Source organism: Lytechinus variegatus, chromosome 1 (genome assembly GCF_018143015.1).
Source record: "Lytechinus variegatus isolate NC3 chromosome 1, Lvar_3.0, whole genome shotgun sequence".
Taxonomy (NCBI): Eukaryota; Metazoa; Echinodermata; class Echinoidea; order Temnopleuroida; family Toxopneustidae; genus Lytechinus; species Lytechinus variegatus.
Genome location: NC_054740.1, coordinates 84098318 through 84126218, shown reverse-complemented (window position 1 = coordinate 84126218; position 27901 = coordinate 84098318). Strand labels below are relative to the sequence as shown.

At 36.4% G+C, this 27901-nt stretch overlaps 1 protein-coding gene across 2 annotated transcripts; it reads right to left on the bottom strand.

Annotated features, from left to right (window-relative positions):
- Positions 1 to 7217: 7217 nt before the first annotated feature.
- Positions 7218 to 26135, bottom strand: LOC121425766 (peptide-N(4)-(N-acetyl-beta-glucosaminyl)asparagine amidase-like). 2 transcript variants are annotated; one of them, XM_041621923.1, is made up of 12 exons: positions 26007 to 26135; positions 19583 to 19697; positions 18877 to 19002; positions 17797 to 17959; positions 17160 to 17391; positions 16369 to 16490; positions 15375 to 15520; positions 14909 to 15019; positions 13811 to 13996; positions 9094 to 9276; positions 8331 to 8511; positions 7218 to 7737 (listed from the first exon to the last, which is right to left on the bottom strand). In XM_041621923.1, exons 1-12 carry the CDS (start codon positions 26117 to 26119, stop codon positions 7574 to 7576), a joined length of 1842 nt encoding a protein of 613 aa, XP_041477857.1. In that variant the 5' UTR covers positions 26120 to 26135; the 3' UTR covers positions 7218 to 7573. The 2 variants fall into 2 exon arrangements, with proteins under 2 accessions (XP_041477857.1, XP_041477858.1); XM_041621924.1 differs by lacking the exon at positions 8331 to 8511 and having other exon boundaries at positions 7618 to 7737.
- Positions 26136 to 27901: the final 1766 nt, after the last annotated feature.

The window sequence follows — 27901 nt, the reverse complement described above, 5'->3', positions numbered from 1 at the left end:
CTTTACGTTATATGTAATTTCACTAAAAAAAATGTGTAGAAAAAACAACTAACATGAACTTTATACATGTATGTTGTCACTTGATACTCAGCTGATTTTTAATCTTGCATTGCAAAAAGATTCACTTATTTCAGTACTTTAATAGAGAGGTCATATTTATAGTGCTGAGGATTTTAAATGTAGCTGCATGTAATGCATCATCTGATATTGCCAATTTAAGGATCAGAAAAGAAGAGGAAACAAAATGGTTATTTGTAAATGACTTCTAATCTCAGGAATGGTTTAAGATTGGAAACAAGTTTTTCTGTAAGTCTGGGGAAATTTAACTCTTTCTACTGAGAGTTTTGAAACTCAATATTGGGATTTTTATTTCTCTGTATTGTTGAAATCTATGTAAATTTATTCAATATAGCATATTATTGAGAGAGATACCAAACGTGAATGCATAATGCCTGTCACAGGATGCTAGATGTAAATTGCATTGGTTGAACATGAATTAGCCAACATAATGTTAAGAGTGGATTCAAGCCATAAGCAACATTCATGAATTTAGTTTTAGGACAAAACCATGCATCCATTATTGGACTCTTTCCTCATCATACTCAATGAACTGTAAGCATAATGTATGACATCTGCCTACATGTATGTCATAGCATGGGACCATAGATTAAAAAAAACTACCTTTGTGAATTCAGGCCATCATGTTTATCTGTTCAGTTTAAGTTAGAAGCAGCGTGGTGTAGAGATTGAGTTTTTGTATTTCTGACTCTTGTTTATTTATTTGTGGAGACAGTTGATATCACAGTTTACATCAATGAAGTTAGTAGTTTTGTGACATGGAGGGGAGTTAAAAGTGAGGTGGCAAGAGTTACTTTTATGTATATTTATTTATCAAGGAAATCAATCCAAGCCAAATTAAATAGCTACTTAACAAGTGGTTAATATGTTTGTGTGATTCAAGATTTGATTCTTATTGAGTGATAACAAGATTATATTGATATTGCTGTACTGGAATTGTTTATACCTGTACATTATAAGTGGTGTGTTATCGTAGGTAACATATCTCATTAAAAAGTGGCTTTACTTTGCTGTAAACGTTGTGTGAATTGAAATATCCAAGTGCAAATATTCTCAAAAAGTGGATTTTTAAACAGATTTATATATCATATTGTAGTGAAGCTAGATTTTGCTGGTGGTTTACTGCTATACTGTCCTATACATAGAATATTTTTATATTTTTGTTGTCGTCATTTAGTTTTGTGGAGTATTGTACAAGAATATATTCTTTGATATATAGAACATTGTATTGTTTTGGAATCACGGCATGATAGAATAGACTGTTAGGAATATGCCTGGACATTTAGAAAGAACAAACAGAAAGTTAAGCAAGTCAACAGGTCAATGTCATATTACATGGACTGTCTTAGGCAAGTTATCCAGTTAGCCTCTATTCCCAACAACATCAATAAACATATATTTTTAAAATTACCATTATCTTTTATTATTATTTTATGGAGGTTATAAATGAATTTGTAGGGGAAAATTCAAAAGAAAGAATATTCAAATTTTATTTTGTATTAGTTCAATGAAAAGTTTGTATTTGCTTTGGATACAAAGACAATTGTTACCATGCATTAAAAAAATATTGAAAAATTGTATAATTTCAATATGTTTTGCCTTTATTGTTTCAATGCCTAATTTTGTATCTAATAAGGAACTTAAGATGAAAAGCTCCTTTTCTTCTAAATGGTATAGGTGCAGCCAATTATTTAGCCTTTATTTGCTACATATCTGCCTTTAATGGTTTCAAGAATAAAATTTTCTGGAAACTTTTGTACCTTTGTATTAAAGTGTTTATTGATTTAATATTATGTCTTGGAATGTAATTCACCAAGCTATGATGTTCTTTGTGTGATTATGCTATTTACATTGTGATATGTTCATGTCCTTTGGCAAAACATTTATCTGAATTTTCCGCTCTCTACCCGGGTGTGAATGGGTGCTGGTAGAAAGAAATTCATTGCAAGCCTTGATCATTTCAGTCGGTTCCCCAGCAGAGCTGTAGTAATAGCAAGTCATGGCAACCTGTAGAATTAACCACCATATTACTATATAATATTCATTTTGATTGGATTACTACTATGCTCTTTCCCATATATCTTCTCTCCGTACCTTACCTTGTTCCTGTACTTAGAAAGGTGTACCAAAAACTTGCACAAATTTGTAGAGTTTCATTCTGGGTTTCGATGCTGTGTTACCTTTTTCAAAGAGGTATTGAACAAATGGGTTTCTTGACGTTTGTTCCTCTTGTGTATTTTCCTTAGCTTTTCCTGCCACTCCTTTTGTCTTGTAGATTGTATTCATTCCAAAGTCGTATTGCAATATTTATGTACCAGTGTATAGACAGTAGTAATGCATCTATGGTATAAAGAGTTCAAATTATTTTGTACTATTATTAAAATGTTAATGTTTTCCATAATTGTTGTGTTCCGTATGCGAAGGAGAAATATCATGCAAAGAGATAATGGGATTTATTGATGTATGTGACTAAATTTATGTCTGATTGTTGGTTTCGCAGCATGTGATTGAATGTGATAAATGCATCTTACTATTGTGGCTTCAATCGTACAGATTTTGTGACAATTTTACATTATATAAGTATTATATTTCATTATGTTTTAGGTGAATTATTACGAATTGCTACGGCATGCATGTTTTGTACCAAATGATAATGGAAATATTTAAAGATGAATTGGATACTAAAGTAGTGTTTAAATGTCATTTGGCATTGCATAACAGTCCAGCTAGGTCAAATATGGATAAGAGTGAAATAATTTGTGGTTCGAGGTTGATCCTTGTTCTACACTACTGCAAACTGAATTCCAAATTGTATCTAACGGTTTACACTCAAATATTTGTTATGGTATGTATAATGTAGACTAAATATATCTGGTTACAATCGTCATCATTACATAATGATTAATACACTTGGAAAGTAGATACATCATCGTCTAACATTTGAAATGTCATTTATATATGAATAAACGACGTGATCTACTTTTACTGTGTATCACATCGTTACTGGGCAAGTACATGGATGGAATGAGATCCAGGATTTTACTCACTCTATAAGTTGGTCAGTTTCATTCAAAGTATTCAAGATGACACTGCTTCTAATTTTGGTCTAATCTTGGTCATGAGCACCACAGTGTACTCAATTCACCTTTTCCTAACCCAACGCATAGAGGGTAATCATAATTAACCAGAATTTATGCAATCTGCCCTTCAACCTTACAGGATGTACATGTGTAGACTCTTTAAGAAGTTTGTCCTCCCAACTATATTGGTATTAGCTCTGAAAAAGTATTCTGAACGGGGGATGTCTTACTTCCGTTCATGCCAAATAATTTTGTATTGGAATTTCAAAGGAGTTTGCGAGGGCTCCTTTGTAACCCCAACCCAGGTTGGGGTTTTGTGAAGCTGTTCATCACGATTTCTCTACTTTCTTCTTTGACATCCGACTTTGATGAAATTTTCAGTCCAAGGTTTGCTTGAATTTGTTTTAGTATGCAAATCAACTTTTTGTTGTGGTGGACTTCACTTATAACCTGTAAACTAATGAAGTACCAAGGCCGTCAGGTTTCAGTGTGATTTAGTTTTTCTAACATTTTCAGCAAATTCATTTTAATATAAGGGTAATTCCGTAAAATATGTACATCCGACCCCATGTATGTGAGACCTTCATGAAATTTTCTGTCTCTGATTTCTGGTTCTTATGACAGTCTGTAATGCTCTCAAATGGTCATGACTTGGTCAGTTTATGAAGTAAAGTATGACATGACAAAAAGGGGGGTCGGACGTACCAAAAGGTTGAATATTTTATGGAATAAGCCCATAAGCAAATTTTGTGGAAGTGCTCAGTCATGAATAGACTCTTCAGACAAGTATTTGATTAGTAATGATTATCTGATTTGAGATGGTTATTTTACGTATGCAAGGTTGACCATCTCGTACACTGGGGATGGGTTAACATCAAGTGTAGTTTTGAACACTGGCATTGAGGCATATCAAGCACCAGCCACAATACCCAAATTATAGTGTACATGTACATAACGCCACTCTGGTTGAGGCTTTTATAACACAAATATCAATGTATAAAGCCGTCGGTGGATCTCATTTTGGCAGCCTAAGTTTCACACCAACATCAATGCCCAACACCAAATTTAAAATCACCCAAGGTGATTTTTTGCAAGGTTATAGTGTAGAAGTCAGATTTACATGGATTATTCATTTAAAAGAGCGCTATTATTTTCATGATTTTAACATTTAGAATTGCTTATAATGCGAGGGAGACTAAATCTATTTTATATTGTATTCTGTATGTGGGATAAATATGCCACTATGTATGTAGAATATTTGTATAAAAGCAAGAAGATAATTGAAAGAATATGCATTTTATATTCCTTTGAGAAGGTGTACAATCAGAATATCCGACCAATGAGTACATGATTCATATGGTGTAATTTATATATTGATGAATAGAGGAATTAAAGATCTTTATTTCAGGAAATATCACTTGTGTTTTGTTATTTTTTTCTTCTGTGAAAAATGAATGAATTGAAACTCAGAATTTGAATATTGATTTTTGAATGATCAACATATTTAATAGTAATTTATACAAACCAACCTGAATATGTATCTTCAGTACTTTATAAATAAACATTTCATCATAATGATATCATGGTGACATGATCATATAAACATATCAGTTTACACTTTAAAATTCAAATACATTCCCATAAAACATATATACATGTAGATCTGTACTGTAAGAATAAAAGCTAAAATAATGTAATCTATCTTGAAATGCTTATTGAAATGAAAATACAAATCTTAAACATGTACGTATTAATCAATATTGCTAAAAAAAAATGCTGATGGCATAAACCTTAGACTAGAAGTTGAAATAAATTTGTTCGACATCATATTATTCTTTCGTTTCAAATTCAATTGAAATTAAGGTTTGTAAAACATGAGTAATGTCAGACACATAAATGCATGTATCATAATCAATATACAATAACTACATTGTAAATAAAACAATGTGCTCTTGAAACAATAACCTACAAATTGTCAGCTTGTGAAAGAAGTCTCTTGCAAATTGAATTGAGATTCAATATTAATCCATGTAAAATTACTAATATAAATTTAAGCACAAATCTCTATAAAACTAGATACACATTTTGTAGGCCCCATTTTCTACCCCCCCCCCCCCCCTCTCTCTCTCAAAATTTTATTTGAGCACAATCAACAGCTCTGTTTTCATGGAATGTTCTCCGAGTGATTGAATAAACATAATGTACCACACAATCAATAAGAGGTCCGGATGGAGTAACCAAGGATAATAAAATATTGGTAATGACAATAATTCTGAAAGCTAACCCAAAACAAATGATCCATGTAACATAAGATAAAGCCAAGGTACCCTGTACATGGATACTTCATTTTCACATATCGGTTACATTGCATGTCAGTGATTAGATATGTGTATTTTACATTAAATCAAGATTGTATGTTTAAGTTTAGGATTACATTGTGACTCATATGATGAATAGACGTAAATCAAAATATCAAACTGTCTTTCAAGTTTAAAATATCTAATTGCAAGAAAACTTTCAGTCTTTTCTGCAGAATATTGAAAAACTTGTGATGAAGAATATCTTCAGGTATTAAGATGAACACAGAGTGCTGTCATCCATTACAGTACATGATTACAACTTTTTGTTATAGCAGGAAACTTTCTAATCACATCACCAATAAGTTAGCTTTAATATGCCATGTTATGAACACCCAATAATATTGATCCTGACAAAAAAGGGAACACTTGACACTCAACAACATAAATCGCCAATAGTCAACAATTCTGTTTTGATCCAAGTAACATGCAAATACTAATGCTCATGAACTTGAAGTACATGTGTTTGTGTGTTAACATGAATGAGTCCCGGTGGGGTCACTCAGCCGCAGAGGGGGACACGTATGACCGTTACCACAAATGCAAGTGACCCCCTATTGCAGTCAATTTCAAGGACATTTTGTGAAATTTACCCCCCTATTTTCACGCAAAACAAGGACAAAATTGCGGTAAAATGGTACCTTGAAACACCCCTAATTATAAGATTGTAAGGACACTTTTGCCCATTTCGCAAATTTACCCCTATTTACCGTATTTCAAGGACAGGGCATTTACACCCTTTCCTCATTAGAGGAAATTGCAACACAGGCATCAGAGTGCTCAGTCCTTAAAGATGACCAAGAGCCATGTCATACTGATACAATAATCCAAAAGAACTTTATTTTTCTTGAAAAATAAGAAAAGTAGAATTCTTTGTAAAAATAAATGTAGAGTTGTCCATATAAAGATACAGAGCATGATGTGACTCGGCGACGGATTTTACTTCCCGTAATCGTTCTCCCCTTTTCCTGACCCCTATTTCCATCAGATCGAGGACGGTGAGCACCCCTATTTTCACTACTTCGAGGAGTGTTCTGTCCGCGGACATTCCGTGAAATTGACCCCTTTTCCCGCGATTTTGGTAACGGTCATGCGGTCCCCAAGTCATATTGAGTGACCCCACCTACATGCCGTTAGGAATGAGTATGACTCGAATAAGACAACGACAGGATGAAAGTGTCCAAATCATATTCAGAACATAATATTGTAATGATACAAAATAACCAGGCGTGTGTTCCATAAGGCTTTAGATAATTGACGTTTTGCATGACATGGTAATGACTGGAATATAGTATAACCAATATGAGTTCAACCTTTATAGTAGAATTACACTGGAGCTAAATTTGACATGTACAAGTTTTCTTCAACATCTGATGTAAACATACGTAGTGTAGTGGAAAATCTTATTTCACACAACTCCATTACAATTAAAGTACATCCAGTAAATATTAAGAAAATATTTTTTTCACATCTGGCACTTAAAGATAAATTCCAGTATTGGTAACGATCTCAAAATGAATTTTTACAGAATCTAATACAATGACCACCCAAGTGTCTGTTTGTATGAATAAAAAATATGTGCCAAAGGATTCTGGAAGAAATTGTGTAATTGCTGAGAAAAAAGCAAAATAAGCGCGGATTCGGTCACTTCCGTCGGGTCTTTATTCCAGCAACAATGATATACTGTCCCACGTGTGCCTATCTGTGTTGGTGATCTTCAGTGTGAACATTTTTCAGTGTAGATTTCAAGATTTCACAAAGTTCAGTTTATGTGATCTAGATCCTCCATGTACTGACAATTAAACCTGGTTTTACAGACTTTCTCATGAAATCAGTGTTTACTGCAACTACTGGCATTTCTCTTTAATATTCCAATTGTTAAGTCATGCATTGCTTTAATAAATAGCACAGCTTTAAGAAACACCCTTACATTATATATGACTAATTTCATACTTGCACACATAGAGAAAAAAAAAAAAATTGACTTTGGACCAGTAATTAATATTGCCGTTATACCGTAGAGAGATATTAGTTATCAGACTTTCCACGCAGAATGTTTTAACCCTCTTTGAGGTAGATAGAGATATCTAGAGGGTATTCATTGTTCGCTCCGTCTTCCTGTCTGAAGAGCTGTGTATGCTGCCACATTGATCCTCCGCTTAACTCTGCCTTCAACTCCAGATGAATAGATCCAGCTAAGTCTGTCACTTCAACAATAGAATCTGAAATCAAAAATTCAAAATAAAATCAGAATTCAAAATCAAATCAAAATCAATTCCTCATTAGATGATCCACTGACAATGAACTACATATATTTCATAAAGAATGTCTTTCTGTCAATAAATAATTTCAAATGTGTTACACACAGCAAATGATCACCTTTGATTTCACGTGATGAGATGTATAGTCATCTTCTTAATTATCTCAAACAATATATTGTTCCTCAGAATTGGAAAGATATCCCAATCACCTCTGACTACTGATAGTTTCATATTGGAATCCCTCAAGAGATATACAGAACTTTTTTTCTTTTTATCAAAAATCAAACATAAAGTAATCAATCCAATTAATTTACATAAATATGATAGAGTAAACATGATGAAAGCAGCTACACCTGTGTAATATAATGTAATGATGAAACCAAGTTATAATATTTTGATGAAAAACTTGCTCAGTTTCACAATAAAAGTCATACAAGATAACCAATCATGTTGAGAATATACATGTATCTTTGGCCAGTCTGGACAAACAAGTATAAAGAACTTGTTGACTATTACATGTATATCCTGTAAGTTTTATTTAAATTGAAGATTACCCGATCCGTTTAGACTTGTTGAACTGCCATCCCCCTCCAATGTCCATTTGACTTGTGCATTTTCATAGGTCTTGCTGCTAGCACGAACTTTGACCTTATCAACCACCATACCTGACCCACTCGTATCAAACTTCCAGGATATCCAGCCCCTGTCTGTATTTTCTTGTCTAGCAAGATATACCTAGAAAGAACAAGGGACAGACAGTACATATAGTTTTTATGGCTGTACACACCACAATTGAACATTATCTAGAAGTCTTGGCTTCATAATACTGGGGAAGTGTGAATACCATGTCACATGCAACCCTACCACACCCAGACCACACCTCATGGCAATGTACCATATCCTACTAAGGAAACCTTGTCACAATCTTCCCTGCCACTCACACACACACATACACACTGCATCATACTGTCCTTGTCTACCTCACACCACACCTTACTCACGTCAACCATACCACACAAGTGTACAATGTTTCTACCTTCTTAAACCACAGCAAATTCCATTCTACCGTACCACGCCACTAAATAACAGCACTCTCTGCACAAAAACCCACAACCTACCCTACTACACCAAACCACCACCTATTCTATCTTACCACACCGCACAACACACTATCCTTCCACACCATACTGAACAACACCCTCTCTACACACCAACCCACACCATACCATACAAAACCAAACCACTGCCTATTTTATCTACCACACCAGACCACACAACACAAAACCTTTCCACACTAAAGAAACCTTATAATCTTACCATTTGCCAGTCAAACTCCTGTTTCCTGAACATACAGATGCTGCTGAACACACATTTCTCCCAATCCTCTGTTTCCCGATTGCCATCTGATATCCTGATGTACCTGTCTCTAGCAGTGTTGTATCGAACATGGATCAGCTTCTCACGTTTCTCGGATTCAGTTGGACGAAAGACAAACTTTGTCTGGAAGCAAAATGAACAAATAACACAATGGTATCAACTTTGGAGGGTTCATTGCAGCATAATTATTGATAAAAGTTTACAGTAATTGATGATAATGATAGTAATGATGGTGATAGCACCACTTAGACTACTACTACTACATCAGCTGCTACTTCTATTACTACTGCTACTAACCATATCAATAATAATGCTACAGTCCGACCTCTCTTATCCGGACACGTTGGACCAGCACCAATCCGGATAAGAGATTTATCTGGATCTGGGAGACCCAATATATAATACACGCAGCTGCTGCCTGCGCCTCCCCCAAGTAGCGGCGGTAGCTTCACGTTATCTATTGTAGTGGACGTACAGACAGTATTCACTGCACTGTCAGTGCGAATTATAGGCGGTATTTTTACGGAAATGAAATCAATCGATGGCCAAAACTCTGATAATTTACCTGCTAAAATGATTGAGGTATACATCGAGCATACCTCGAAAAATAATGACTCGATGAAACAATGTTTTACAATTAGATCACCGCGGCAGGAATCGCAGCTTCACAATGTCAGCCACTGTTATACAGATTGTAGGCTCAAACATGATAGATGGTGCTGTCCGTATTGAGGCCTATAGCGTTAGCTAGCGAGACATGTGTTGTTTTCCCAGGAAACAAAAAGAGAACGTACTGAATGTTTGCGCTGCGCCCTGATTTACTGGATTATTATCCTGCCTAAGTTCTTTCGGTGATTTGGGTGAGATATTTTCATGAAAGATAATGTTGTTGTAAGTAGACTATATAGGATAATATTTGTAATCAAAGTGAGTTTGCGCAAAGGATGGAGTTTAGATTGAAATCTCATTTCCTCACGTACTAGATTGGATTGAAAAAAAACTCTCCGCAAGTGTGCGTCCGGATAATAGAGAGATCCGGATAAGGGGAGGCCGGATAAGAGAGGTCGGACTGTAATAATAACAATAATAATAACAATGATATTCATATTAATATTAATAATAATAATAACAGTATCAATCTTAGATAATAGATGTGTACCACAAAATCTTCTACTCTTAGATGCAGTTATTATAACTTCTCTGGCTTTAGTTTAAGCTGCTGTTTCAAAACCTCTTTCTGAAAAGGGAGAGTCGCAACCACTCGACAATGATGTTTTCATACATATATACCCCCCCCCCACCATATACACACACAACATCAGGCAAGTTTACTGTCATATATGTACTGTAAATAATTCATTAGATTATTCACCAAAATAATCAAGTTCAATTCGACTCTTGACATCACCATTGTTCATTGTATGAATCCATTCTTTACTACTGACACAGAGAAAAGGAATATAGAATAGTGGAAAAGATAATGGGTGAAGAGTAGATGGTGAGCAACTGGGAAATATGAGAATGAGAATAATACAGGAGGGAATTCAAGAAAAAGCTCAAAATCTTGAAAATTTTTGAAGATCTGATTAAGATACAATGAATAACGGTTTCAAGATTCACTAAATAAGCCAAAATTCTCTTGATAACAAATGCTCCTGAAAATGCAACTTTAACTCCACAAAAAATGCTCCTCTGCCAATTACTCACACCACAATTTTGTCTGTTGTTACACCAATTGCCACCAGAGATTTGGCATCATATCACATAATTTGTTAAATGACTAATTTTACATTTGGAATTCCTGTCCTTCATCAAAGTGAATGGTATGGGGGCAGTTGTTGGCAGGGAAATCATGACTAAAGCAATAGTTGGCAGAGCTGCTGATTCTAAATTCATCTCTCTAAGAGTGATCACGGTGAAATCAGAATGATCTTTCTCATGTACATCCTGTGGTTGATATTAATTTTGGTGGTGATGTCAGGCCAATTTTGTATATATCAGCCCAACACCAAACTTACAATAAGGTTGATCCTTATATAAACCTCACAAGGAGTTGAGCTCTCAATAATGTGATTTCAATCACTTGGTAATGGAAAATACCATCTAACTTGTGCTTCCAACACCAACACAAAATCACCCAATATGGAGGAGATTCACTTTGAAAATTTGCTTATTCCTCTGAAATTATTTGATTTTTAGGAGCAATCCCTGACAATTAGATATGGTGCACCTCTCAGTATATTGTTACTGAGGCAATAAACCTTATATCTTTTCATTTGGGGATCACTTTTTTTTATTTAAATGGCTTGATAATCTACTTCATCAAGTTATGTCCTGACTGAAATTCTAGTCATCTCTCTTTAGAAACTGAAATTACATGCACTATCCTATTTGATACAGTGAAATGACAAATATTTTTCCTCTTTCCTGAATGATTTTCTTTTGTGAGATTGAATATTTTGTCATTTTAGCAGTGATGGGATATAATCACTCACTGATCAGACTACACAGAGTAAACCATCATATTCAATGGTAGATAAACATGCCCTCAACATAAGACATAACATTGGATAGGATAAAGCCTTCAGGTCAGGAAAGGTCAAAGTGTCTAAGCCCATACTAATAACAGACTCTGGACATTCATTGCCACTTATCTTTGGTCCAGTGATCACAAAGCATTTGGCATCGCATGGGGAAAAGGGTTACTGATCAATTAGTTCGAGAAAGTCCACAAGAGTGCATGAAAGCGAACCCACTAAATTCTTTGTTGGTAGAAGCTTCAATAATACATTACTGACCTGACTACTCTCTGACAATGCTCCAGCCCCACTCTCTCCCCTGGCCACCCTCCAAGCAGCAGACCCTGATACTGACCTGACTACTCTCTGACAATGCTCCAGCCCCACTCTCTCCCCTGGCCACCCTCCAAGCAGCAGACCCTCTTACTGACCTGACTACTCTCTGACAATGCTCCAGCCCCACTCTCTCCCCTGGCCACCCTCCAAGCAGCAGACCCTCTTACTGACCTGACTACTCTCTGACAATGCTCCAGCCCCACTCTCTCCCCTGGCCACCCTCCAAGCAGCAGACCCTCTTACTGACCTGACTACTCTCTGACAATGCTCCAGCCTCACTCTCTCCCCTGGCCACCCTCCAAGCAGCAGACCCTGATACTGACCTGACTGCCCTCTGACAATGCTCCAGCCCCACTCTCTCCCCTGGCCACCCTCCAAGCAGCAGACCCTGATACTGACCTGACTACTCTCTGACAATGCTCCAGCCCCACTCTCTCCCCTGGCCACCCTCCAAGCAGCAGACCCTGATACTGACCTGACTGCCCTCTGACAATGCTCCAGCCCCACTCTCTCCCCTGGCCACCCTCCAAGCAGCAGACCCTGATACTGACCTGACTACTCTCTGACAATGCTCCAGCCCCACTCTCTCCCCTGGCCACCCTCCAAGCAGCAGACCCTGATACTGACCTGACTGCCCTCTGACTGACCTGAGCAGCAGACCCTCTTACTGACCTGACTGCCCTCTGACAATGCTCCAGCCCCACTCTCTCCCCTGGCCATCCTCTAAGCAGCAGACCCTCTTACTGACCTGACTACTCTCTGACAATGCTCCAGCCCCACTCTCTCCCCTGGCCACCCTCCAAGCAGCAGACCCTGATACTGACCTGACTGCTCTCTGTCAATTCTCCAGCCCCACTCTCTCCCCTTACCACCCTTCAAGCAGCAGACCCTCTTACTGACCTGACTGCCCTCTGACAATGCTCCAGCCCCACTCTCTCCCCTGGCCATCCTCTAAGCAGCAGACCCTGATACTGACCTGACTACTCTCTGACAATGCTCCAGCCCCACTCTCTCCCCTGGCCACCCTCCAAGCAGCAGACCCTGATACTGACCTGACTGCTCTCTGACAATCCTCCAGCCCCACTCTCTCCCCTTACCACCCTTCAAGCAGCAGACCCTCTTACTGACCTGACTGCCCTCTGACAATGCTCCAGCCCCACTCTCTCCCCTGGCCATCCTCTAAGCAGCAGACCCTCTTACTGACCTGACTACTCTCTGACAATCCTCCAGCCCCACTCTCTCCCCTGGCCACCTTCCAAGCAGCAGACCCTCTTACTGACCTGACTACTCTCTGACAATCCTCCAGCCCACTCTCTCCCCTGGCCACCCTCCAAGCAGCAGACCCTAATCTGACCTGACTCCTGTCAATGGTCCAGCCCCACTCTCTCCCCTGGCCACCCTCCAAGCAGCAGACCCTAATACTGACCTGACTTCTGTCAATGGTCCAGCCCCACTCTCTCCCCAGGCCACCCTCCAAACAGCAGACCCTGATACTGACCTGACTACTCTCTGACAATTCTCCAGCCCCACTCTCTCCCCTGGCCACCCTCCAAGCAGCAGACTCTAATACTGACCTGACTACTCTCTGACAATGCTCCAGCCCCACTCTCTCCCCTGGCCACCCTCCAAGCAGCAGACCCTGATACTGACCTGACTGCTCTCTGACAATCCTCCAGCCCCACTCTCTCCCCTGGCCACCCTCCAAGCAGCAGACCCTGATACTGACCTGACTACTCTCTGACAATGCTCCAGCCCCACTCTCTCCCCTGGCCACCCTCCAAGCAGCAGACCCTGATACTGACCTGACTGCTCTCTGACAATCCTCCAGCCCCACTCTCTCCCCTGGCCACCCTCCAAGCAGCAGACCCTGATAATCTTCCTTGGTCCTCTCCATCTCGTATCGTCTTAGGTGAGAGGAACTCTACCAGCTCATGGCCAAACCGTTCCTCAAGCTCTCTCCTCCTTGCTCCAGTTTGGTTTGCTTGTCTCTAAGAATTGAATACATACAAATGATGGTACTAGAGGGTTTTTTTGTCCAATTAATGAAAGAATATGCAAATTGCTATGATGGATTGTACATGTAGCTTCTTTTGTGATACTTGTCCAGATATGGACAAGTGGAAGCGTCGTGGTGTAGCGGTTCTGACTCTCGCCTTGTAATCAGAGGGTCGTGTGTTCCAATCCCACCATGGCCTAGCGTCCTTTGTCAAGGCGTTAATCTACACTTTGCCACTCTCCACCCAGGTGTCAAATGGGTACCGGGTACGATGTGAAAGCCTACATGTAGGATGCCTAGCAATTGAGTCTTGGAACTCTTGTTGGAATGCTCCCCAGGGAGAGAAGGTGCATACATTGTATGCGGGCATGCAAGGATCCGATAACCGGGGTAATAATATGTCTGTAAAGCGCTTAGAGATGTTGTTTCGATGTATTAAGTGCTATATAAATGCGGAATAATAATAATATTTGGGTCCAGCATATATTCTTACTTCTATTTGGAGTTAACTAATCATGCTCTATACTAAGTGGACACCAAGTTGCATACACACTATATTACTCAGGGTAAGTGACAGAGAATGCCTACAAAGGAATAAACTGACAACAAAATTTGCCAATTGCAAATGCAAAGGAGGTGTGAGTGTTTTGGTCAGTATATTATAATTCCCAATGATATCATGGGAAGAACTGACGTATATCATTAAAATTAGTGTTATCATTATTATCACTGCATTTTATCTCATTCAAATAAAAGGCAAGGACCGAATAGTATATTAGACTTTTTTATCTGCGAGCCTTAAAGCCAAGCCAAAGATAATTTCATTGTGTAATCACTCACTGTTCTATCATTCTAAACCTAAATTTCAATCTTGGAATTGTGGGAGAAGTAACATTTCTCTCACCCTTTGGTTGAGTTTTGCTATTGATTCCATCAGCCATTTCTCTCTGCATTCTTTCCTCCTTCCAATTACTTCTTGCTCCTTTGCAGTATATCGCCATGTCACATCAACCACCTTATTGTCAAAAGAAAAAAAAACAGCTTACAGGTTAAAGCTTACCAGTCATTTTTTCCAGTACTTGTAAATCATTATTTACAATAATCAATGTAATCATCATCATCAATGAATTATCACTATTATCATCATCATCATTGTCGTCGTCATCATCATCATCAACATCATCATCATCATCACCATCACCAACTACCATTACTACAATCACCACCATCCTCATTACCATCTTCATCATCATCAATACTATCATTTTTTCTTCTCAATACTTTGTAACCGATATCCAAATTCAACATAATTATCATCATAGTCACCACCAGCTCCGTTACCCCTACTCAATCAATAACTCCTACCTCACCTCCTCAAAAGAGAATGCGATGATATAGGATAGTTTCTTATTCCAGCCGTGTTCATACAACAGTGGTTTATCACAGCAGTTCTCACATGGATCCATGTGAAGCCATCTCTTCTGAGAATTGGAGTACACTTCAGTCCAGACGTGATCTATCAAATAAAGGAAAAAATGCCAATGATCAAATAAACAATTCCAACAATCCCTGCAAAATTAAATACAATATTTTGTTGGTTCTTCCTGTCAAGATCACAAAAACATGTATGTAAGTGTAAGTATAGAACCTGGGGACCAATAGCTAGAAGTCTTCTCTGAAGGACTTGGTATAAGAGTTAATAGATCAAACATCAGAAATATCAAAAGATACTGAATGACATTAACCTCATTGCCCACCTCTGACTTCATTCCCCCCTAAAATCCTGATTCTTATAGGCGACATTTTTTTCAAATTTACCCTAAACTTTGTCACAAATATTGTCACAAAATCAGTGATTTATGAAAAGTGTGTCTTTGGGCTAATTATACTCCTAAAATAATGTAATATACTGCTTTATATAAGATTTCATGCCAAGTATTTACTTCCAAAACTCTGATTTTTTTTTAATTACCACCTTTCCCCTCAAATTAATCAAATGAATAAAACTATTTACAAATAGCCTTTAGGCCCAAAAGGAAATATTCCTTCTAAAAGATAAATAATTTCCAATGTGAAAGATTTGCTAACATACACTATTTGTCACAAATACTAGAGTTTAAATGTAGATAACTGATAAATGAGACCACATATCTACTGTAATGAATTAAGTATCACGAATGTTAGGTAGAAAATTAAAGAATCTATATGGGAAGATGATGGACACACAATTTCCATTTCAATCCACTTCATCCATTGAGATCCAAAATTTGTCTAGCCCTTTCTAATAATTTTTCTGTAATATGACTTTTAAGTGTAGATGCTCATACATAGGTAGAAAGAAATAAGAACAATAATACAACAAACCTGTCCAATCTAAAACATGTCTGGCTTCAAAGTTAAGAGCTCGACAGCAGAGGGTGAAACAGTTTGCCCACTCTCCACATCGTCCTGTTCTTGTTTCCAGTAACTTTTCAGGATTGTTGTATCTGAAGCAACAAAGACAGAGCTTTTCTTTCTTCAAAATAATCATATTAATGGCAATGATAAAGTGACCTTCAATTTTTCCAGTATGTACTTCTCAAACATGAATACCTCTAAGTCCCATCTTTGATAGTGTTAGACACTTCTGGTATAGTAAATATCAATTGAACCTGGGATGAAAAATAAAATAATTATGATTTCATCTGGCAAGTTTATACTGGCAAGTTTATTCACAAGTTACTTAACAAATATAAGTCTCATCTATATTATTCATACAATTTATGAAATTAATGATGCTTTTTGTGCATTCTCCTTTTTACAATAGTAATGTATTTATTATTCACTTTATACACTTCAATTCATGTAGTACATGTTGAATGAGTAGTACAGGCAATTAGGCATGTGTCATGATTCCCAGCTGTGGGATATACATGTATATATCATCAAGGAAGATACATATTCATTATCATTCTGCATTCAATATTGACATTAGTGAATCAGGTCAAAGATGTTCTACTTGCTGTAATATCTTATAATCATGATTAGTAGAAGGTATCAAATATATCAGGTATACAGATGGAAAGCTTCATTTACAACAATGATGCAACCCTCTGTATCCACAACTATCCTGTTCATCAATTCAGTCACCATTGGTTAACTGATTCAACACACACCTTGGAAATCTCTCCATCGTATTGCACCTAGGACAAGTGTAGCCCTCTACCTGGCCAGCCCCCCATCGCAAGTCCTCTGTCGTCGGCGGTAGATTTCCCACAGCCCTGGTCCGTCCTCCACAGGAACTACAATTTGGAGAATTCATCCAGCGGAAGAAGCGCTCCTTGAACCACTTCATGAGCTCCAGAAGGAGACAATCTCTGAAATCAGGGAGAATTCCTTCATCATCATCTGGCGAAGGAGAGGAATCATAGAGAAAAAAAATATTATACCAATAATCATACTTGCTTATACATTGCCTTTCTTTTCTAAGTTTACACTTTCAATAAATCATATAAAATGAAATATTTGTAATGTTCTGATCTTTCCCCCGCATTAATATAATGCAACAAGTCCCTTTAAACGATTGACAATATGACTGTCAACAAAAGTTTCTGCTTGCATGAGCATCACATTCTTTTTAAAAGTTGATGAAAAATGACTCTTGCAAAAATTGGAAAGATTTCTAGGGATCAAAGTGAGAGTAAATCAATAGCAAAGGAACTTTGCCTATGAATATTGATTGAAAGATATTTTTGGTTCACAATCCAGATAGCCGACCCCTTGGACCACATCACCGTACATTCTAACACTGACCCGATGAAGCAGACGAGATTCTACGAAGTCTCTGTTCTGCCTTTGTCTTCAGGTCTTGGAATGGAATCTTTTCACGAGCCTTCTGTTGGAGGAGAGGGTCTTCATACTTCATCACATGCTCCGAAGAATTCTGTAACTTCTGAGAAAATGTCTGTTCCGTCGCCTGTTAAGAAAAATCAGTGATTTGAAGATTTAGGTAAAAATTGTACTTTTCTTGAAAAAATGGATGCTTGACAGTAAAATAAAATGATACAGATACTCATTTCATGAGAGGTTATATATCAGCTTTGAAGCAATTAACCATACATGTAACTCAATTAAAATGTACTGTCAGACTTTTAAGCTTAGAAGAATGAAAGGATAACATGTATTCAAAGGCTGCTCCAAACTTCAGCTGAATCCACTAATCTCTTCATATTGTTTAATAAGGATGTTTTTATATCGAACCCTTTCATGCTCTGGAAATTAAACCTAGATATCTGCAAGGTTGAGTGATCTTATAGATGAATACAAGTTGTGGTAACGATCTCAAAATGAGTTTGAACAGAATCCAATAAAATTACAACCAAAGTGTTGTATGTATAAATAAAAAAAATCTGTGTCAAATAGCTCTGGAAGAAAATGTGTAATTGCTGAGAAATTAGCAAAATTAGCAAAATAAGCACAGAATTCCATCAAAATTCCATCAGAATTATTGATTTTGAGCTAAGATTTCATGACTATACAAAGATGAGTTTACATTAATGTACCAGAAGTAGATGTATGATAATATTTTGATAATTAACCTTGATTTAAAAGACTTTCGCATGAAATAATTGTTTACTGCAGCCTGCAACTACTGTCTTTTACCTCGAACTCAGGAGAGTATACATTTGTGACTTCTTGGTTACTTTGTGGTGAATGGTCACATATTTGACACAAACCAGACTATACACCAAAGATATTTATCGCCACAGAAGCTAAGAGATATTGTCTTTTAAATATCAACAATATACCTATAATGATTCATATAGATTATTTCAGAGCAAAAAGGGTCCCATATAAATTTCACATGGAACAAGAAAAATTACTTGAAGTTACCTGAACAAATATGAGATTATTAATCTGGTTTGATATAAGAACAAGCCGCTCCTGGGCTAATAGTCTCTGGAATATCCTCAGCCCATCCAAAGGAGAGCTTTCCTTTAGTGTGATGTTTTCATCATCCTGTTGTTGATTCATAATATTGAAGATAAGATTAGTAACAGCATCAAAAATAATAATAAAAACGAGGATGAAGAAAAAGAAAAAGAAGAAGATGAGGAGGAGGAGGGGAATATGAATTTTGTGTAACACACATACATTATCTACCAGGCAGTCAAGGCACACGCATAAAGATTACTTGCAACAAATTCAACAAAAAATATAAGTAAAGAAACTAAACTCTAATAAATCAAAATAAATTAACTGTTCAAAAATGCAAATGCAAAGTAAAGATTAAGTAACAAAATTTTAAATGAGAGAAGTATAATTGTAACAGCTTACTACATTCTTCTTTCATGAAGTGTGTCTTTAGGATTCTTGTGGGGTAGTTCAGTTGATTGCTAATACAGTCAACCACCTGTACAGAAGGACTACCAGTACCAGTATCTACTCTCTTTAATAGTATTCCTTGTAAAAGTACACATTACAAAATCTGGCTATAAAGACCACTTTCTTATCTCCCACTTAGATGGTCTTTATATACAGTTTTCACTGTGTGAATGGTTTTTTATTTTATTCAAGTGTAAAAAGGTAAAAATTGTACCTCCTCAAATCCAACAGTAAAAAGACATTCCAACGCTCCTTGGACAGGCAAAACCCGATTCTCAAACATCTTGTTTCCAAGACGAATGGAGCGGTACTTTGTCACATCTGGTTGCCTGGACGTATATAAAACACATTTTTACATGATTCAATAAATGTATATTTTCATATTGATATAATACAGCCGTCTGTACATTACAGACAGCTGTGTTTAAATTAATGTTTATGCACTTGTTCACTGCAACCACCCTGCCTCTGGGGAATCTACATATAGATCTATGCAGTATACAACACATTTAAAAATTCATTTAAATATCACTTTTGCAACCCAAAATACTCATTTCCATACAGTTGCACTTTATTTTCCATTAGATCTATAGTAACTTGGCCTGGTACAGTACGGTAGGCTACAAGGTTATATCATAACCTTGTTCATTGAATGAGTTGCTTGGGGATTATTTTTGTTTTCACCAGAGAGCTCAAAAACTAAAATTCTGGCATATTTTTGTGTAGGCTCTCTATTGGTGTTGAATAAAATTGCATGAAAATTGTAATAAGACAATCTCTATTTTTAATTTAAAAAAAAGAATAATTAAAAGAATTCAATTTACTTAAGAGCCAGGGGTGGTATTCTGGAACTCTGTCATAACTTTTGTCATAAATTTTGTCATTTCTCTCCGAGATGTGACACCGCTATGATTGTCACAAATCGGTATTCTGAACATTGTCTTTTCCCTGTCATATCTCTCAAAGTTCCCACCCATCTTTTCGGAAGCGAACCAATCAAAATCATCGTTAGTTCCCAGTTGGAGCCCTTCTAGCCAATAGGAAAGTCCCGTAGCAGGTAGGGCGTATCCCCAAAACAGTTGCTGGCATCGCGCAACTACGCGTATATTGATGCGCTTAATTACAAAGAGAGACAGGGAGCTGTGAAGAATTTTAGAGGAGAAGTAGAAAAGTAAGGAAAACAGAGAAAAAAAGGAATAAATATGTAGGGCCTAACTAATTGTAGCATGAAAAAATAATTTTGAAAATTGTCATGGAAGATGAGTGAAACTAATACCACAATCTAATCTAAATAATATAATTATTTGCTTGACATTCAGTCGGCAGGGTATCGGGATATTTGGTACTAAAATATATGACTGCCCCCCTGTCATAACTTTTGTCATATCTTTTGCTTGTATAAAAGGCGCATTTAAAGCCGCGTATTTTTGCTGCGCGCTAAAGAGAAGAGACAAAATTTATGACAATTTTTGTGACAAAAGTTATGACATCCACCAGAATACCGATTTTGTCATATCTCTGAGATAAGATAAAATATGGAGAAAAGACAATGTTCAGAATACCGCCCCAGGATTTTTGGTTGCATACTGACACTGTCTCAGTCAATATAAAAAAAAATCAAGCATTTCTCCCCAAGAACAAAAGAAATTAAACCAAACATTGCCAAGCTTATTTCACCGTACAGGGAGTAGTACCTGAGAAGATTATATCATAACCTATTTTCCACATAAATCAATGCAAAGCATTACGCGAAGTTGGCAAAGTGTCCAATCTTTTTACTGTAAAGACTTTGGTGGAACGTTAATTGACAAACGAACAGTAGCACTTGCGTGGCTTCGTTCAAGTTCCTAAGAATTTTAGACATTTTTTAAAATTAGTAATCACTTTGAATATTTTCCAAAAAGTATTACCATCAGCAAAAATAATATAAAAAGTATGTTCTTTAAGTTATTGCAATTATTGGTGTTTCTATTTTATCAAAAGATCATCGGAATTGCGCATACAATGCATCAAGAATCTAGTTTTAATAATACCGACAAGCTGAATTAAGGTTTTAAATTGTATTAGCGCCACCAACGACCTTCTTGTTATTTCCTTCAAAGAGACATGCGAAGACACTTTTCAGGCCGAGGTAAGCAATTTCGCTCTTTTTTATGTGCTTTTTGTATCAAAAAATATTTTAAGAATTGAAAATGGAATGCTTTTCACCAGAAAAAGCCCTGGTGACTAGCAGAATGAGTTTTGGCTCACATTATTTGCATTATGAAGCGATATTAACCGACAGCTAAAAAATCCACTGCGTAGACACATTCGTAGTGCGAGGTTAGTTAGTTTTGAGGACTCCATGATGATGTCTTTTTTTAAATCCTTTGACATATTGAACTCCCGCCCATAAATGTATAAGAGACCCAGGTAAACAAAGATGGATTTCCCTAGGAAATCTTTCTTTTCAGAAAAGAATCACATAAAATACGGCGATTTTATCAATTTCTACACCTTCCCCCGTCTAATGCGTAAGAAGGTTTTTAAAAATGGTCCCTAAAAATGTAAAATAATGAAGGTTTCTTACCAGACTGATGTCATGTACATCCCTCGATCCAAATGTACACAATACAAATACAATATTGTTGACCAATGAACTGCTTATGTATAATGATTAGCAATGCCGTTTTGAAGAACAATTATTTCACAAATTATAGTATTCAGATACTAAAATTTAATACACGATTATAAATAATTAGTATAATACTGCTAATTATATATAATCACATAATTTTATTATTTGTGAAATAATAATCTTTATCTATAAGTTGTTCTTCAAAACGAGTTGCATGCGTCGTGCCTTGATTTTATCGTGCACAGCGGCATTAAATGCACCCATGCGTGAGGCTACAGTACACAATCATTCAATGATCAAGGTAATGATAACCTTGTTCTCAGTTACATTTCTCTGTGTGGCAAAATAAGGTTGACAATGTTTGGATTTTTTTCTCTTTTTCTTTTGGACAAATGCTTGTATTTTTTCTACTGTCAGTTACCATTACAGCCACTTGTTCACTGCAACCATCCTGCCTGTGGGGAATCTACAGGTAGGACTATGGTATGCCAATGCTGTACATAGCACACACTTTGAAAAATCATTAAAATATCACTTTTGTCACCAAAATTACTAATTTCCATACAGTTGCAATTTATTTTTCATTAGTAACTTGGGAAAAAATTTTGTATTCACCAGAGTGCTCAAAAACTTGAGTTTTGGGCATATTTTTGTGTACGCCCTCTATTGGAGGAAAGTTTTATGGCAAGAAATTTTTCATTTTTCAATCTCTAATTTTAATTGAGAAAAAAATAATTCAAATAATTAAATTTGCATAAGTGCAAAGTTATATGATGAATAGCTGTAATGAAAACTGACAGTGTAAGAAAATAAAGCATTTGTCCCATATAAAAAGAGAAATTAAGCCAAACATTGCCACCATTATTTGGCCACACATGGGGATGTAACTGAGAACAAGGTTATATCATAACCTTGTTCATTGAATGAGTGATTACAGCTATTTATTATATAACTTCGCTCTTAAGCAAATTTGATTCTTATATATTAGGTATGTGACAAAAAAAATGAAAATCCTCAAATCTCAATGAATTTGGTATCATTTGAAAGCCCTTAAAAAGACCTTTCAAATGATACCAAGAACTCAAATTTTCATCAAGAAATTATAAAGTTATTCCAGTTTAAGTCGCGCATATTTATCCAAATTTGTGGTCATTGTCTTAATGTAAAGTCAATGGAGTGCATAACCGATTTTTGTGACCATTTTGTGACCATTTTGAACCCAAGTCTTCAACGGGCTCTAACTTCTTTGTTTTTGAGCCCTTTGAAGTAATTTAGGTATCAATGGAAAGGTGAAAGAAAACTCAATTGATGTGTAATCATTTCACTTGGTAATTTTTCTTCTTATTATGTGTAAAATAATTTCTTTTAATTAATTCTAATTAATTATGCAAATTACAATTACTCGCCTCTTTTTTTTGCCAAATGAAGGTGATAATGAGAGATAATTTGTATATAATTTAGTTGGCATCAAAACAGCATCATGTAGATAATTTCCTAAATGAATTTGTTTAAAGTATTGTTTTTGTAATTTCTAATGTATTTCTTTGTTTTTCTGATATAAATTACAATTGGCTCTTTTTCAACTTTAGTATTGTGTACATGTATGTATGGGGTCTTTTTTTTACAAATGAAAAATATCATTCCTTTTGTTCATGTACTTTGTATGGTATAAAAATACAAGTGTGCTTTTCTGATGTATTTGATTGTTTCACCAATTCTTTATGTATTTTATTGTTTCAACAATTTGTTTATAGATGGATAATGTAGCTTTCATTTTGGAGACCGTGGGCATTCGATTACAATTTTTTTTAGGAAGGATGAGCAGCAGAGTCTGAGGGTGTAAAGATGTAGCATTGCATGTAAATCAAGTATCAAGAAGGAAACATAAAAATTAAGCTTTAATATATGCATTTCTTAGATATGTATGATTACAACAAAGGCCATGTTCGAGCACTCCTTTTTTAATGAAAAATAAGTTCATATTCTAGCGTGAAATCACTGCACATAAATAAAGCTCTGAACAGCAACAAAAACAGGCATCAAAGCTCCAACACTCAAAACAAGAGAACAAAAGTGACACAAAAACTTATACAAATCCCATCCCCATTTTAAATTATGAACACAACCCTCCCCCCCTGCACCCTTCTTGAAAAAAAAATAATAATTATAATAAAATAGAAAAAAAATGAATAACATAGAAAAAAAATAGACAATAGAGCCATGTGGAAGTGAAATATTTCCTCTGAGAGTGAAAAATTAAACAACAAATTTTTTGCATTTTAATCATGGGCGGAAATTGGCCCCAAAGGTAGGGGGACGCTGGCATCGGCGGCGAAAGCCAACAATTTTAGGGGGGACCACCAAATTATTTTGATAATCAAAAAAATACACCAAAGGTTATCAACCAAAAATTATAGGGGGATGCAGAAAACTAAATTTGACAAGCAAAAAAAAAAAGAAAAGAAAAAAAAAGGTTATAAAAAAAAAAAATTGAGGTGGGGGGGATCGTCCCCCACCTCAAATTAAGGGCGGGGGGTACACTTCCCCCAGCTTTCGCCGCCTATGGATGCTGGCAACTCTGACAAGTTAAAAAAAAAAGTTTATCCCCAAACTGTTGTAAGGTCATTTTAACCCCAAAAAGTTTGACCAAAAAAGAAAAAAAGAAAGAAAAAAAATGTATTATTGTTACATGTCCCCCTATTATTTTGGGTAGGGGGACGTGTCCCCCTGGGATTTCCACCCATGAATTTAATTTTAGAAAAGTCAACATTGTTATTCCACTGTCAAAAGCAAATCCAGTTTCCAAATGAAACGATAATCAAACACCTAGACTCTTGACTTGAGTCACATAACCTTGGGATGATAAAATCTTTCTGTGACAAATGTATGTATTAAAATCAATATCAGAATAATTATCTACGGTATAATGACAGAGATTTCCCAAAAAAGGCACAACATAATCATCAAGTAAGCAATTTACGATCTAGTTCAATCCAGCATGAACGACTCACTATCGACCGCTCCCATCACCCTGCCAACCGCAGGCGCATCGGGCAGCTCGACTGCCGAGAGACCGGCTGTGACAAGGGTAGCATCGCCCTGCCAACTGCAGGCGCATCGGGCAGCTCGACTGCCGAGAGACAGGCTGTGACAAGGGTAGCTGGCATCTCTTATATCTGGACTGCGCAACGTCAGAATCGCGTAAGTTTGGATTTTTTGATAATTCAAATATATTTCCAGTCAAATTGTATACCTAATCAGATTCTTGTTTTACTTACCATAAAAAAATTTCGAACATTTACACGTCCAAAAATTTGATGAACTTTCAAGCTCCGATATCCACACTTTACAGGCGAGTATCCACATTGAAACTTATATGTACAGAAAGAGCACATCTTCAGCTGTCTGTTAAAAGGCACGAGATTGCACCTACTATGTGCGCATGCGCATTAAACCCCATTTTCAATGAGCCGCCCAGACAGAGGCGATGCCACTCGCAGCAAAACCCGCGCGAAAACCGTGCCACCAAAACCAGCGCTCGCGATGCCCCGTATTCGCACATAGCTATATATATTTTTATTCATTAAAATAGAGCTTGAAAAATGAAAATTTTCTTACCATATAACTTTCCACCTATAGAGGGCGTACAAAAAATATGCCCAAAATTCAAATGTTTGAGCGCTCTGGTCAATACAAAAATTATTAGGCCTATTACTTACTAATGAAAATTGAATTGCAACTTTATGGAAATTGATAATTTTGGATACAGAAGTGATATTTTAATGATTTTTAAAGTATGTGCTCAATACAGCATTGGCTTACCATAGTCCTACCTGTAGATTCTCCACAGGCATGATGGTAGCACTGAACAAGTGACAGTACAGACTACGTAGGCCTAGTAGTACTTGGGTAAATCCAACACAGATATCAACGTATGGGACATATGACAAAACTTTCTAAGATTTTACAATCAATTAGTTTCTATTATAAACACGACACGTCTTAAAAAAATCATATTCACCTGATCACATTATTCACATATTTCAGGAGAAGTTCCGATACATCGAGAAAAGTCCCCGGTTCATTCCCAGAGAGTTCTCTAAAAGCAGCTGTAACTTCACTTCCCGATGACATGTTTGTAAACAATTATAATGCTTTCGACGATAGATGGCAGCAGCAAACTTCGGAGCGATGAGCTGACAGTACCGGTGCTATTTATCAAATAATTCAATTCAACATTTATTTCAAAATGAATTTCTCAAAGTTATAATACAATGGAGATAAGCAAAGCTTGTGACGAGTGCTCCGTGACATAAATACAATGTTTTTTTTTAATAGGGCAACTTTATCCGAATTATATATAATGAAACAGTTAATTAATCGTCATATCAATGATCCCACACTAAAACAACCAAATTATTAAATCTATGGACCGAACGTAAGTTTTTCTTAAAGAATAAGCCCACCCCAACAAAAAGATGTTTTGAAAAATCATACAAGCATAGCACTGAAATTTTCAACAAAATCGGATGAAAAATAAAAAAAAGTTACGACATTTACAGCTTCGCTTCATTTCACAGAACAGTTTTATGCACATCCTGGTGGGCTATGCAAATAAGGAGACGAATGATGTCATACACTCACCATTTCTTTGTATTTATTATATGTAATAACTTTATTTGCTCCTCATTTGTGAAACAGAGTTGTCTCCTCACTGAACATGTGGAATTACTACTATTTCATTATCTTATGGTACAGTCATTTTAGTCTTCAATGTCAAATCTGTAAAACATGAAATACCAGTGTATAATTCAAACAGTAAAAACAAAAGATATATTGACAGACATCACTGATTTATTGTGTTATGTATAACCGTTTCGTAAAAAGTAAGCGAAACTTTCAAATGTCATAACTTTTTTTATTGTACATCCGATTTGGATGACATTTTTAGAATTTAGCTTGTTTGATTTTTTTTTCAATTGATTTAAATCGACATTTTTCATTAGTGAACTTGACTTTTAAGTTTTGTCTTAAATCAATTTTAAGATGGTAAAGGCTTCGATCCCCCTCAATAATGGTCACGATGTCCATTCTCCGTCTCCCGTCGAATATTTTGACAAAAAGGGCATTGACTTTGAAATGAGTCAATGCCACAATAATCGTTTTGGATGTAAATCCATAATTTTGAAAAGTGAATGAAAGAAGTTGATACAAGAGTAATGTGCTAACGACAGGTAGTCATGTTTAAAAATCCCCCCCCCCCAAAAAAAAGGTCATCAATCATTTCAAATTTGGCTTCTGGCTATATTAGGCTCTTGGCTATAAAGTGGAAATGAAAACAAAAAACAAGTGAAGGGGGGTTGGTCTAGAAACCGGCCTCTCTTCGATAGGCCAGTTCCCTGGGTAACGTTAGACAGGAGGACAATATAAGGGTTTTTTTGTCAGGATGTTTTGATGCAAGAAGACCTACATGTATTATGATGTCATTTGTTTTTCGAACAGGAGTTGTACGACTCATACCTCTTCTTCATTTTTTCTTCAATGTTTCCCATTTTTTCTTAATTTTGGTTCTCTATTTGTTTTTCAGACTGCTTGAAAAACCACAGAAGACGATCACCCCTCCCCCCTCCCCCTAGATGCCGCCCATTTTCCCTTCCTTTCTCATTATACCAGAATTGATTTTCTGTATACGTGTTTGGCCCTTATAGCATACCTATATAGTGTATTTAACTTAAAGCGGTCTGAACACTGGTTACTTTTTCTTATTTTCAATGCAAGGGCCTTGGAAATGGGGGGAGGGGTTGCCCCTTCCTTATTTTTTTTTAAATGAATGTCTTTCGTTAATTTTTCATGGGTCGCAGAATGATGACATCACTGTTCTCATTCATATTCTACAAAGTCAGCTGAGAGTGTCTG

What these genes read in the sequence shown, in the direction of transcription:
- LOC121425766 (XM_041621923.1), bottom strand. Translation starts at nt 26,119, where the DNA reads ATGTCATCGGGAAGTGAAGTTACAGCTGCTTTTAGAGAACTCTCTGGG. An exon ending in TATGTGAATAATGTGATCAG is followed by an intron (nt 19,698 to 26,006) that starts GTGAATATGATT and finishes ATATACGTCCAG; the next exon opens with GCAACCAGATGTGACAAAGT. An exon ending in AATCTCGTCTGCTTCATCGG is followed by an intron (nt 17,392 to 17,796) that starts GTCAGTGTTAGA and finishes CTCCTTCGCCAG; the next exon opens with ATGATGATGAAGGAATTCTC.